The 13,313-nt window shown below is 37.4% G+C and overlaps 1 protein-coding gene across 1 annotated transcript in view; it reads right to left on the bottom strand.

Moving 5' to 3' along the window:
- Positions 1-3,610: 3,610 nt before the first annotated feature.
- LOC145671237 (testis-specific serine/threonine-protein kinase 3-like) overlaps positions 3,611-13,313 on the bottom strand; it is a 137,114-nt gene continuing 127,411 nt past the window's right edge. The window contains exon 4 of the mRNA XM_081740137.1: positions 3,611-3,952. Coding sequence (XP_081596263.1) covers positions 3,787-3,952 — 166 coding nt within the window. The 3' untranslated portion in view covers positions 3,611-3,786. The remainder of the gene's footprint in view (positions 3,953-13,313) is intronic.

Here is a 13,313-nt window from a genome sequence, read left to right as displayed (position 1 = left end):
AAACTATCTCTGAAGAAACCTTAGAGCCAGGCTAAAGCCTCTCCTCAACAAATTTAACAAGCTGTTCCTAGCCCTTCTGTTGAGCAAGAATAAGGTTATCTTCAATCTGCTGTGTGACGATGTCGGTTGTTGCAATATGTTCCAGATGTTCAGGTGGATTTTCAGCAAATAGTTTGAAGGGTTTTCATAAGATTTTCTTAATCTTTAAGGTCCAGTTTCTGCCCGCCTTTGTTGCATTCATTGTGAGTGAAGGAATCTTGCCTGCCAATTCCATAGATACACTTTGTCTTAGTAGTCAAGTGACTTCACAGGTTGTATGAAGGGTCCATCGGCTGTGAGCTGATGTTGCCTTGGTGATCCCAACAATTCCACCACTTTTCTTGCCTATGCCATTCATTCACTCCTTGCTGTGGTTTGGGTCCACTTGGTTAAATTTCTGTTTTGCTCTTTTTACAACAAAATTACCATTCTCAAAATCAGCCCTGACCTCTTCTCGAAGCTGGTGTATCACACATAGATACACAGTCCTCCACTTTGCATACTGTGTATGATTGTACAAATGGTGATCAGAAAAATGGAAACACCTGTAGTTGGCAACACGTCAGATGTATGGGTTGGCAGTGGTGTCGTGGCGCCCGCAGCGCAGGACCGCTGGTGGTGGTGTGTTAGGTCGGTCTCCATACTACGTCAGGCGCAGTGGAACAGCAGTGTCCAGTGGCTGCAGCAGAAGGAGGTAGTGTAAAATGGGAGACCTCTCAGATTTTCAAAGAGGGCAAATTGTTGGTGCGCGGTTATGTGGAGTGAGTGTGACGGCAGTGGCTACTGTGTTAAGTGTGTCGCGTGGGACAGTGTCGAAGGTGATGACGGCCTACACAACACACGGGAAAACCACATTGGGGAAGCGGAACAGTGGGCGGAAGAAAATCATGAGTGACAGGTCACGCCGAGTATTAAAGCGCATTGTCACACAGAACCGTCGTGCCACTGCGGAGCAAGTGACGGAGGAACTCAATCAGCACCTCCCCCACTCTGTTTCGACAATCACAGTCCGCCGCGAATTACATGACATGAACTTACGGGGTCGTGTTGCACGAGCCAAACCGCTCATCAGGGATTATAACGGTTTCCCACGCACGACCATGCAACTTGCACCGTTGAGGACTGGAAATGTGTGATATGGTCGGATGAGTCATCCTTCACACTATTCTCAACCACGGGCCGTGTTTATGTGTGGAGAACGCCCAAAGAAGCTTATGATCTGCAGTGTCTCCGCCCAACTGTGAAACATAGCGACGGCTCGGTGATGCTGTGGGCCGCCATATCATGGTTTTCATTGGGTCCTGTGGTCACACTTAGCGGACGAATCACTGCCAACGATTATGTCGCAATTTTAGGAGACCACTTGCATCCTATGGTCCGGATGTTATTCCCGGACAATGACGCCATCTTCCAGGATGATAATGCACCCATTCACATAGCTGGCGTTGTTGCAGCGTGGTTTGAGGAACATCGGGATGAAGTTCAACACCTCCCCTGGCCCGCCCAATCCCCAGATCTCGACATAATTGAACATCTGTGGTCCGTCTTGGAAACACGACTCCGGCGACGATTTCCACCTCCATCCTCTTTCACAGAACTGACCGATGTCCTGCACGAGGAATGGTGTAAAATTCCACTTGCTACAATTCACGACCTCTATGCCTCCATCCCCCGTCGCATCAAGGCTGTTCTGAAGGCGAAAGGTGGCCCGACACCATATTAATCTGGTAAGTTGCAATTTCGTTCAGGTGTTTCCATTTTTCTGATCACCATCTGTACATTGTATGTGCATGTTCACACGAAAATAGGTAACACTTGATGAAATGCTTACAAGTGAAGTTGCTAGTTGCCTTCTCTCTGTGCTCGGAGAGAATCTGCACTCTCTGCATACAAGTCCAACAGAACTGGCATGAAAATGACGCATGGGACGTACTGCTATTTTATATGAAGTAATATACCAACTAAAAATTTCTGCAAACTGTGTCTCTATTTTAAGTTTTTTGTTGGTTTGTTTGCTTGTTTAAAAATAAATAAAAGTATGCTTATGATTTGATGTGAGCCACACATTTTCACTAGCTGTCACAGTCGGCATGAGCCATGTAAATAGACTAAGTTAGCATAGCAAATTTTCAAGTTTCTGAAGATATACCAGTTGCCAACTTTGACTATCAAATGCTTACATTTTGGCGTGGGAGACCCGGGTTCGATTTCCGTCGGGAGTTCATGTGGTTCGGATTCCACGTTAATCAGTAGGTCCCGTCTCATATAGCCTCGCTGCTGAAACGGACGTTAAACTCAAAAAACTCAACTCAATTCAAATGCTTACAGGTCAAATACTTTCGTGAAAATTGATCGGCAGCCTCATAAACATATAGTTTTATGTAAAGGTCATAATAATTTTGATGGGCTTTGTAAAATTTTAATAATGATGGCAGTCGTGTTCTTAAATGGCAGAATGTCAAAACTGGTAACTTCTATGCAGAAATGGACGGCATATTTGCGTTTTCTTCAGCCTCAAAAGCATAAGGTTTAAAACAAAGATGAATTTTCATTGATTTTAAATTTGAAATAAATTATGGCAGCATATTGGAATATGGTTGAACATAAAACCCAGTCACTCCTGTGCAAAATGGATTGCAGATTTGAATTATTTTAGCCACAAAAACATATAATTTGACATAAAGATATAATGTTTCATGAATTTTAAATGTTTGGAAAATGGCACCGTAGCGCATAAACGAGGACAGATCGAGCCTGGCAATCGTTGCAAATGAATTTAGCATGCCCAAATCCTTTAGAAAAGACTATCTGCCTGCTTTGACTATGATTTGCCTACGGCACTTTAAAAAGCATGAAATCTGTGATTTTGAAACAGTCTAAATGTCATAAATAGGGTGAAATGGCAGCAGATAAAATTTTAGTATTTTTCCCTCAGATCTAGTACATTTTTTCTGCATAGGTTAGTACGAAATATTTTTGCTGCTTGGTCACACTGGCTTCCATTTTTTATGTGACGGTTTGTTACAGCATAGCGTTAAATCCAACTCAGTCACTGATCAAGTCATTCTTGTCCGCCAATAACAAAGATGTCACAAAGTGGTAGAGGTCGTTAAGCAGAACGGAAAGACACCTAACAGCTACAGCTTTAGCGCTGATTCTTTGCTTCATTTTTCGTGATATCTGGAACAAAGTTCAGACTGAAAAAGACTGGATTATTAAGCTGATAAAAAAATCCGAACTATTTTTCTTTTGGATAAATGTAGTTTCTTCGCGACGTTTCAATTCACAATGCAACCCTGATGGAAGAACGCAGTACTAATCCAGAAGCGGGTGACAGGAGCAGTACTTATTTTGCGACAATCGCGAGTATCCAATATTCAGTCGATTTACCATACTTTGAGAAAATTTTTATTCTTAATAAATATGATTTTATTGTTTATCTCCGGTGAACGCGGTAACATAAAGGAATCACCATTGCGATATATGCCTCTAAAACAAATTGTGAATTAAAATTATCAGAAAGTTGAAAATGTTAAAATTATAAGAATAATCACAGTACAGTACAGAAAAATACTTATATGACAAACGAATGTATGTCTAAACGACACAAACACAAAATACATTAGGGAAAGCATTTCATAATAATAATAATTAAAATGTTTTCACAAGTAATGGGACAATATACATTTCCTGGAAAAGACAGCGTTAGAATTCCAGAATTATATAATTAGATTCCCCGCTTGTTTATTACATCTTTAAAGAAGAAGGTGATTCTTCACTTTCCACAGTTGACAAAGGCGCCATACAGGTGCTACAACTTCTAATTAGGATCGGAGGAATATCACTGAGCCACGCACTATTTGCAATTTGACTAATTGTAGCACGGCGAGTAACATCAGGCTCCAGAATATGCCTACAAAAAGAAATAACATAACTTAGAAGGCTAGTAATGGGCTGTCTGTTATAGCTTAAGACGTTTATATTCTAATGTGTTGATAAGTTTAATTTTCTAACATTCAGTTCCAAGATTAAGAAGAAAACTAAGGATTGAACGCAATTGTCAGCACTGAGCAGAAACATAGAAAACACAATTCTGAGTGATTCATTCAATGTAAAAGCTTATTGCTTATTGGTACTCTAAATATTTAGATAAAAGTTTATGTAGAACAGAGGTTTCCAATCTGTTTTAACTCGTGCCACCCTTACTAAACTCTGCATATTACATGTTCCCTCTCCTTCCCACTCGTTAGTCATACGTATGTGTTTTCTGTCAAACTCCTTGTTAGGGATGCTACATTTCCAAAGTGAAAATTCAGGATACTATGCTCTCATCTTTAAAATTTCCGAAACAAAAGATGCAAAGTCGCGTTCATTTTCGTCTACTGGTATAGTAAATATTCGATCCAGTAACAAAGTATTTAAATAAAAGAAAAAATGATAAATTTGTATAAATAAATAAAAAAAAGTTCCATATTGGGAGGTAATATTGTAACATAAAACTAGCTTTAAAACGACTTCTAGACGGATGTAAAGAAAAATACCGACAAAATTACAATAAATATTGTTATCGACTTGCCAGTTTATATTTAATCCGTTTGTGCTTTGAGCTGTTATAACTATAAAGTGAAGAAAATGTTATAAAATGTTGAGAAAATATTTTTGCCTTGTTCAAATAAAGCCGGGACATTTATATGCCGGAAACCAGAAGATTAATTTCGAAATGCAGGTATTGATTCCGGTGCGATCCCAGTAAATTCCGGTGTATGTAGCAACTATACATCTTCTGAGATTGCATATGCGTCATTGAGCTCTCAAATTCTCATTAATAATAATAATAATAATAATAATAATAATAATAATAATAATAATAATAATAATAATAATAATAATTATTATTATTATTATTATTATTATTATTATTATTATTATTATTATTATTATTATTATTATTATTATTATTATAAAAGTTACTTTCACTTCATGAGACAAGTTTCTGAAGTCCTTCTGTACACTGAAATGGCATTTAGTACACCCCATTTTTGATAATTTCGTAACCAAAAAGTATAACTATTTACTTTTCAATAATGTAAAAATCTTCAATAGGAAGAGGCAAAACCAAATTTCAAACAAGTATCGTCTGTGAAATTAGCCAAGCTACATGTAAATTATAAATGGTCATTATGAGTGATCTTTATTCGTACACAGTTATTATTTTACAGTTTATAGCTATTAGTTTATTATTAACTTATACCCTCCTTGCTCTCTCTTCACGCCACTCCCAAGTTGAAAGCAACTAGTTTAAACGGTTGGTTTTAGAAATAAAGCAATAGTAATTATCACAATAAACAACGGACCAAACTACATACACAGATTGGCCACAAAGTCATAGAACAAATATAAATTTTCTATGAAATAGTTGTTATTTTTCATATACAATCATTTTGTCATCCGTAGGAACACCAATGGGGACCTCTGAGTTCCACCCCTTAGTAACCCAAAAATATCTTGGTATTCCTAGAATTATACAAACCATTAGGGATCCAAGGGATCAGACCGTGCACCATCATACTCATACAAATAATAATACGACACGAGGTTCTGTGCGACATTTTTCAGAGTAATAGTAGCGAAACATGATGGAAGCTTGCCTCCCTGCTCTTTCTGTTCGCCAGTGCGATATAAATCCCCATGGTACATTATCACATATGGTAAGGTCTCGGTTTCATGGTGACTAGAGAAGTGGCGCTGGCAGCACAAATGACCTAGGAAAAATCCAGCGCCCAGGAAACACGCAATAAAGATATCTGTACTGTAATGGCATAATGAGCGGATGTCCCATCTTACTGAATGCTTCGTTAATTCCATACTTTTCCAAAAGGAGAACAAACCAGTTCAGCAACTACATGTCAAGGTACCAACATTGATTTACAACGCAATCAAAGAACAGAGTCTGTTCTCTGTGGCCATTTTATAACAAGTGGAGAGTTGTTTTCCAATTCTTCCTAAAAGTATGGATTTTTCTTAGACCAAAGTAGTAATAATAATATCAAAAACACTTTCTGTGATGAAGAACTCGAGTAGATTGAAAACTCATCTGAAATGGTCACTTTGTCGCGCTTTAGTATTATCCCGAATAGCGCAAGGAAAGTCATTCATGCTTCCTTCCTCTGATTCATACCATTATCCGAATTCTTGAGTGGTTAAAGGGTGATATACACGAATGTGTAAGTCTTGCTTCATATGCTTCTACATTATTTGAACGGGGACCTAATTCTGCAGATCATTCACACGTCGATTTTGTTGGTGATTGTTGCATGGACTCCTGAATAAGACTGCATGTTTCTCGTTTGATGGAAGGTTTGGTACTTTTCTTATCATTGAGATCACCAGTGAAGAGATTATGTTCCCATTTCAACCATTGTTTATAACACAGGACCTGAGTTGCAAACAAAAAATATACGATACATGTACTTATGGGTAATGGGACTTTGTGTTCGGCCTGTACACAAACAGAAGTGAATCAATTTACAAGTACAATACAATGTGTGAAAAATGTTATTGAAGTGTGCTGCAAGACAAGTATTCTTTTAAAAAGTTTGAACAGTATTTTGTCCAGCATTTACGTGTATGCAATAATGTGACGCTTGACGAAATCGATCATGAATACACACCTTTATTGATAAACAGTTTATCTTTGATTCAACAAGAATGTTGATTTTCCACCAACAGATAATGTTTGGACGAGACCTTTCTTACGAAAACCATTCCCTGAAACATTCCTTGTTATACGCTTCTACGCCACGACAAAGTACCAGCTTTATGGGCAAATGGTGGTGTAGCAAACGGATTTCGTAATCATATGCCACATCGCAATCACATTTGTCCCATTCCTCGTCTACCAGAGCATATCATCACTACCTTATATTTCAAATCTATCATGATCACCTTCGCTACAATCTACGTTCGCCCCGGCCACCCTATTCCACTCGCATTTTTCAGACACATGTGTCATATCTATAAACATTACATCATCCTCGCTGATATCTACTATCATAGTCGCACTCCTACTGAACGCAACCAATTCTCAGATCATATAACCACTCACACTAAAGGCATTCTGCATATTCCTCCGACTCCTACTAGGCCTATATCAAATACCATCCCTGACGTAGCTATCACTTCAAATACACTTGCTGCTAACATCACCCTTACAGTCCTCGACCTCCACAGCTGTGATCATCTCTGATCAAGCTTTCCTATCATATGGGCTCTGCTCGATCCCCTGATGCATGTAATGCGCCGCTATTGTATAGCTGAGCGACGCATTACAAAATGTTCTTGAGAATGTTTTAAGGGATACTGGTCTGTACCAGATGATTTAAAATTTATCAAATCCAAAAAAATAATAATAATTTTTTCGAATCGTTATTGGATAGACGAACTGATATACATTTTATAGTAAAGAAGACATTTTCTGAGTTAGTTAACATGCATTGTGTAGAAATGTATCTTTAAAATTTGTAAGCCTCGAATCGAACGTCGACGCTATCCCAACTGTAGTTCGTATATGATATTGTGATTTAATTTGAACTATCAAATAGTGCAATGAGTAATTTTAATAACGCGGTATGATGGATAATCAGCTGGATGATGATGCCTACTTGTATATGTTGATATGTGATCCTAGTGTATTATTACTAAATTCGGCCTTCAACAGAATATATATATATATATATATATATATATATATATATATATATATATATATATATATATATATATATATATATATATATATATATATATATATATATATGAGAATAAATATTGAAAATAAATATAATGATAAGTGATAAATGTATGTTAATAATAATAATAATAATATGTAAATTGATGAAGAGGCTGATAAAAGGGTAACCGGATTAATCTCCAATAAAATATATCGGTAATAGTATACAACAGTGCCTCATGATCTGTGCGCGTGGATACTTCCTACTGTTGCACTACGTATAAAAATGATTTTATTACATTTAGAAGTAGTAAGAAGCATCCACGTGCACGTGACATGTGATATGTGTTTCAAATCCCCCACATATACTCATACACTACGTACAAGGGCACATTATTATTCTTCGCATACCATAAAACACAACGAAACGCAACGCAAACCGACGTACATTTTATTTTATATTACTCAGTAATTAAATGAAAGTCGCATTTTTACCTCATTTTTAAGTTCCTATATCCTCAATGAATAATCCTTAAAAGACTGCACTTCGTGAGTCCTCGCTAAATGATGAGGCACTCTCGTATACTATATCCAATATATCTAGCACGTTGTTTATTGAATATCATCCAGTAAATAGTACAAGGAATCATATTCTGCATGTACGTCTGATATGGATAGTAGAAATGATAATATTCTTTACTGTGGAAGTCTCCATCAACACGCAGAACCTAAAATATGACAAACTACGAAGTGTAATAACCCTTCTACACCGTGGTGAAAGTAGGGCAGTACAAAATGGCGACTGTTGACGTAGGACTTTTGGGTGTAGGTGAAGAGTACGACTGCAGTAAAGAAAACATCTAGTGATGAAAAGTAACGCAGTTGGAAGCGGTAGATGTGATCTAAGGTATCGTCATGAAAGTAATAAAGACAGAAACTAATGTTAAGAGCTATAAAAACTTCTCAGAATTCTTGGAAGGTATGACGAGTGATTTTAAACGTACCAACATTGATTTTGAACAATACTTAAGAATAAAATGGATCAAAAGTTCTCATTGTTAACCCAGCAGCTCGACAATAAGTTCTTGGAAATTCGGCATGAGATATTTGGAGATAGAAACGAGTATGAGAAGTACACTTACAGAGAAAAAGAAGTTGGAAAGGACGAAGAAGACAGTGTCAAGGAAAAACAAATAATGGATATGATAGAAGCTGAAGAACCAAGTGTTGAAAGTAATACAACTAAAGTAGAAGAAGATGATGATGAAGAGAGAGTTTTATTGAGGAAGAAAACAACAATGGTATGGAACAAGAATTATCTCAAGGATTTTCAACGGTGACAGAATGTACAGATAGGAAGAAAACCAGGAATTGGAAGTGCTTGAAGAAGAAGAAAAAGAAAGCTCAAAATTATGTATGGAGCCTTATGAAAATGAAGAAACGGAAGTGCCAGGAAAAGGTAATCGATAGACCAAAGTGGAAAAGAAAAAGGATGAGAAGTGGAAGAAGTAGAATTAGAAAAAAAGAAAGGAGGAAACAGGACAACAATAGAAAGAAAGAAAGGAAGAAACGAAAATGCAAGGAAAAGATAAGCCCCAGACGAGGGAGGAACAAAAGATATATGAAAAGACAATTGGAGCAGTGGAAACTTCACAAACTAAGAAAAATAAGAAAAAGATGCGTGATTCCCAGGAAGAGGCAAAAGAAGAAATTTGATACGAGAGGACGATGTCGGTGTAAGGACAACCGAGGAAACTACCATCGTAAGAAAAAGAAAGAAATATATTGGTGTTAGGATGGATAGTACGTGTTTGTTGTTTAATACTGAGCTCAATTGGCAAAGTTTAAATGTTGTTAATGTTCCTTTTCAAGTTAATTGTTTTATATTAATTGTATTTATCTAAATGTTTCAAGAAACTTGATTACAAGTTTCTAGAGTTCAAGTTATAGTGTTACAAGTTTTGTGAAATTGCTATTTTTTTATCAGACAAGGGGGAGTCTGTAATGCGCCGCTATTGTATAGCTGAGCGACGCATTACAAAATGTTCTTGAGAATGTTTTAAGGGATGGTCTGTACCAGATGATTTAAAATTTACCAAATCTAAAAAAAAATATATATATATATATTTTTTTCGAATCGTTATTGGATAAACGAACTGATATAAATTTTATAGTAAAGAAGACATTTTCTGAGTTAGTTAACATGCATTGTGTAGAAATGTATCTTTAAAATTTGTAAGCCTCGGGTCGAACGTCGACGCTATCCCAACTGTAGTTCGTATATGATATTGTGATTTAATTTGAACTACCAAATAGTGCAATGAGTAATTTTAATAACGCGGTATGATGGATAATCAGCTGGATGATGATGCCTACTTGTATATGTTGATATGTGATCCTAGTGTATTATTACTAAATTCAGCCTTCAACACAATATAATTTGATATATATATATATATATATATATATATATATATATAATATGAGAATAAATATTGAAAATAAATATAATGATAAGTGATAAGTGTATGTTAATAATAATATTAATGTGTAAATTGATGAAGAGGCTGATAAAAGGGTAACCGGATTAATCTCCAATAAAATATATCTAGCACGTTGTTTATTGAATACCATCCAGTAAATAGTACAAGGAATCATATTCTGCATGTACGTCCGATATGAATAGTAGAAATGATAATATTCTTTACTGTGGAAGTCTCCATCAACACGCAGAACCTAAAATATGAGAAACTACGAAGTGTAATAACCCTTCTACACCGTGGTGAAAGTAGGCCAGTACATGCACCTCCGCCAATTTGAACTTTACATTTTGACGAAGCCAACCGGGATCATTATCGCACCAATCTTACCACTGCCGTAGCAAGTTTGGAACCTCCCATTACATCAGATAAGCTTTACGCCCATGTTACCACGATCACTTCAGAAATCACTTATGCATCAGAACTGTATATTCCTATCACCCATTCAACATCATATCAGCCTAAATTGCCTCCGCATTACATCACTCATATCAAACGCTCCCGGCAAGCTTATCGAGACTATGTAAGAACACAAAATCACGAAATTCTTCCTCTTCACCATCAGCTGCAACGTTCAGTCAAAAACCACACTCAAGCATACAAACTCCGTCAATGGATCAAAACTGGTAATAACTTTGCTGACAGTGCACATCATTCATGTTATTGGAAACATCTCAACATGCCCACGTTTTTGCTCATCCAATCGGTCATGCCAACACCGCACATCCTATCTTCCAACCAAATCTTAATCATATTTTGCCGCAGTATGAACTAACATTTCCTATCACTGTTACTGACATCACAACAGTCGTTCAATAAAAACGAAACTCTGCTCCTGGTTTTCATTCCATCACGTATCGTCATATCAAAGAAAGTCCTATTTCTCTACTTTTTCTCCGAACCACTATTTACACTTTTGTTCTATGAACTGACTTTTTCCACGCTGAATGGAAAATGTCCAAAACCCTCATGTTTCCGAAACCAAACAAACCTCCCAGCTCCGTCTCTTCATATCGACCTATACAACATACTTCCACTTTTAGTAAAATCCTTGAACGCATCCTTGTCAACAGGCTTCTTCCATATCTCCATACACGCTATCTCATTCCATCTTTTCGAGCCGGATTCCGCCTGTCATATTTCATTGACGATCAGCTTCAACCTCTAACCACTCTCATCACATATTACTATAATTCAGTCCGTCCATCCTGCCTTGTCTTATTCGACCTCGAAAACGTATTCGATAAAGTCTGCCATCTTGCACTCATTTACAAACTCAACAAACTTAAATCACCCATGTCTTACATTCGCTTTATTTTTCACTTTTCGGCCTGCCATATCACAAATGTTAATATTAGCAATCGCATATCGCATCCTATCTTCCTAAATTCTGGTGTCTCTCAAGGTTCAGCTCTGTCCCCTTTGTTCTATTTACTGTTTGTTTCCGATTTTTCTTCTCTTCCGGACGACGTGTATCCTTTCCAGTATGCAGATGATACAGCCTTCCTTGTCCTTGGTCGTACTATCAACTATATCAACAGCGTCTTACAGGAATGTATAAATAATTTCTCGCAATGATGTCATAAATGGCACCTCAACATAAATGCTTCGAAGACACATGCCATAGTGTTTCTGCCACCACGCAAACGCTTCAAGACCCGCCGGAATCCTTCGCTTCTTTCTCTGTCAGTTCAAGATGCATCGATCCGCCCATCTAAAACAGTCACTTATCTTGACTAGTTTTATATAACCATCTTACCTGGCTTCCTCATCTTAACTACATCAAAATCAAAGCATATAATCGTCTGAATCTTCTGAAACGTATTGTCCTTACATACTGTTTCACTTCTTGGATATCAGCTCTCGCCTCCTACTACTACAAACTTGCAACATTTGAGCGGCATGCCTTCCGCATTGCTCATCGCATTTCTCTTTCCAGTCCAACTAGATACCTACATTCACTCATTACCTCTCCTACACTACTTTACCACCTCGAGTCTCTTCGCTTAAAGTTCATCACTGTCCGCTATATGCAGCAGCAACCATTTCTCCTAGCCACCATGCACACTATCTTGCCCATTCATCGGCTCGCCCTCAATATTACCACCTCCCTCTAAAATTTGCTGTTTACATTGTATTGTTATACCTTGCAGCAAAATCATCCCGACTTAGAAGTATTGCAGAATCATCGATTGCATGTTCATCTTCGGCATACTTACCCATCGCATCAAGCACAGTGATCACCCTCTGTCTCTAACAAGGCCTCCCCCGTCTTGGTTGGCCTCGCGTCGTCCCTAGGTAGAAAATAACCCGCATTTGTCCTTGCTAACATCTCGTTTTGTGACGTCATCTGCATCTCATTACATTCCTCATGATTATCTTTGCCAAAAAAATTACCAATCAAATTATTCTGTAATTTACAGTATATCCCTTTGGGGATCCCATGGTACAATCTGTACCATACGGGGTGTTTCATGGTATATTGCGTTATAACTCTCCTATTTGAGCTTTTTCGTCCGTTTTTTTTTTTTCAAGTCCAGAGGCATTGTAGAAGACATTACGTATGGTTTCACACCTTCCTGCGTCGAGACATAGGAGGTGATGACGTCATAATTCTAAAATATATATTTTCGTGTAATATTTTTTGGGGGGTTTATGTAAAGTATTTTTGGCGGGCTTATTTTTGCACGTAGAAGATTGAAATTTTGCACAAACATTCAGTCCACCGAGTAGTATTTACCAGATTTTTTTCAGATTTCTGCGTTAAAACAAGGGGGAACCAGAGGGGCTAAAAGTTGAAAAAAGGGATATTTTTACCCAAAAAATCCCGTTTTTCCTCATTTTCCCGCCTTAGATACATGATGGAGACACGTGAGTCATACCGTCTGAAAGGCAGTTCTATTCTGAAGAGAATGATGTGCGACAAATGGCCCTAGGGTAATTAGGGAAGTGTCAGGGAATTTTTATCAAAATATACTTCTGTATAGGGGAATTTTGGACATTTT

The sequence above is a fragment of the Thermobia domestica genome, chromosome 15 (genome assembly GCF_964235325.1).
Source record: "Thermobia domestica chromosome 15, izTheDome1.hap1.1, whole genome shotgun sequence".
In the NCBI taxonomy this organism is placed as follows: Eukaryota; Metazoa; Arthropoda; class Insecta; order Zygentoma; family Lepismatidae; genus Thermobia; species Thermobia domestica.
Note: the sequence above shows the minus strand (reverse complement) of the source record. Positions and strands in the feature narration are given on the sequence as shown.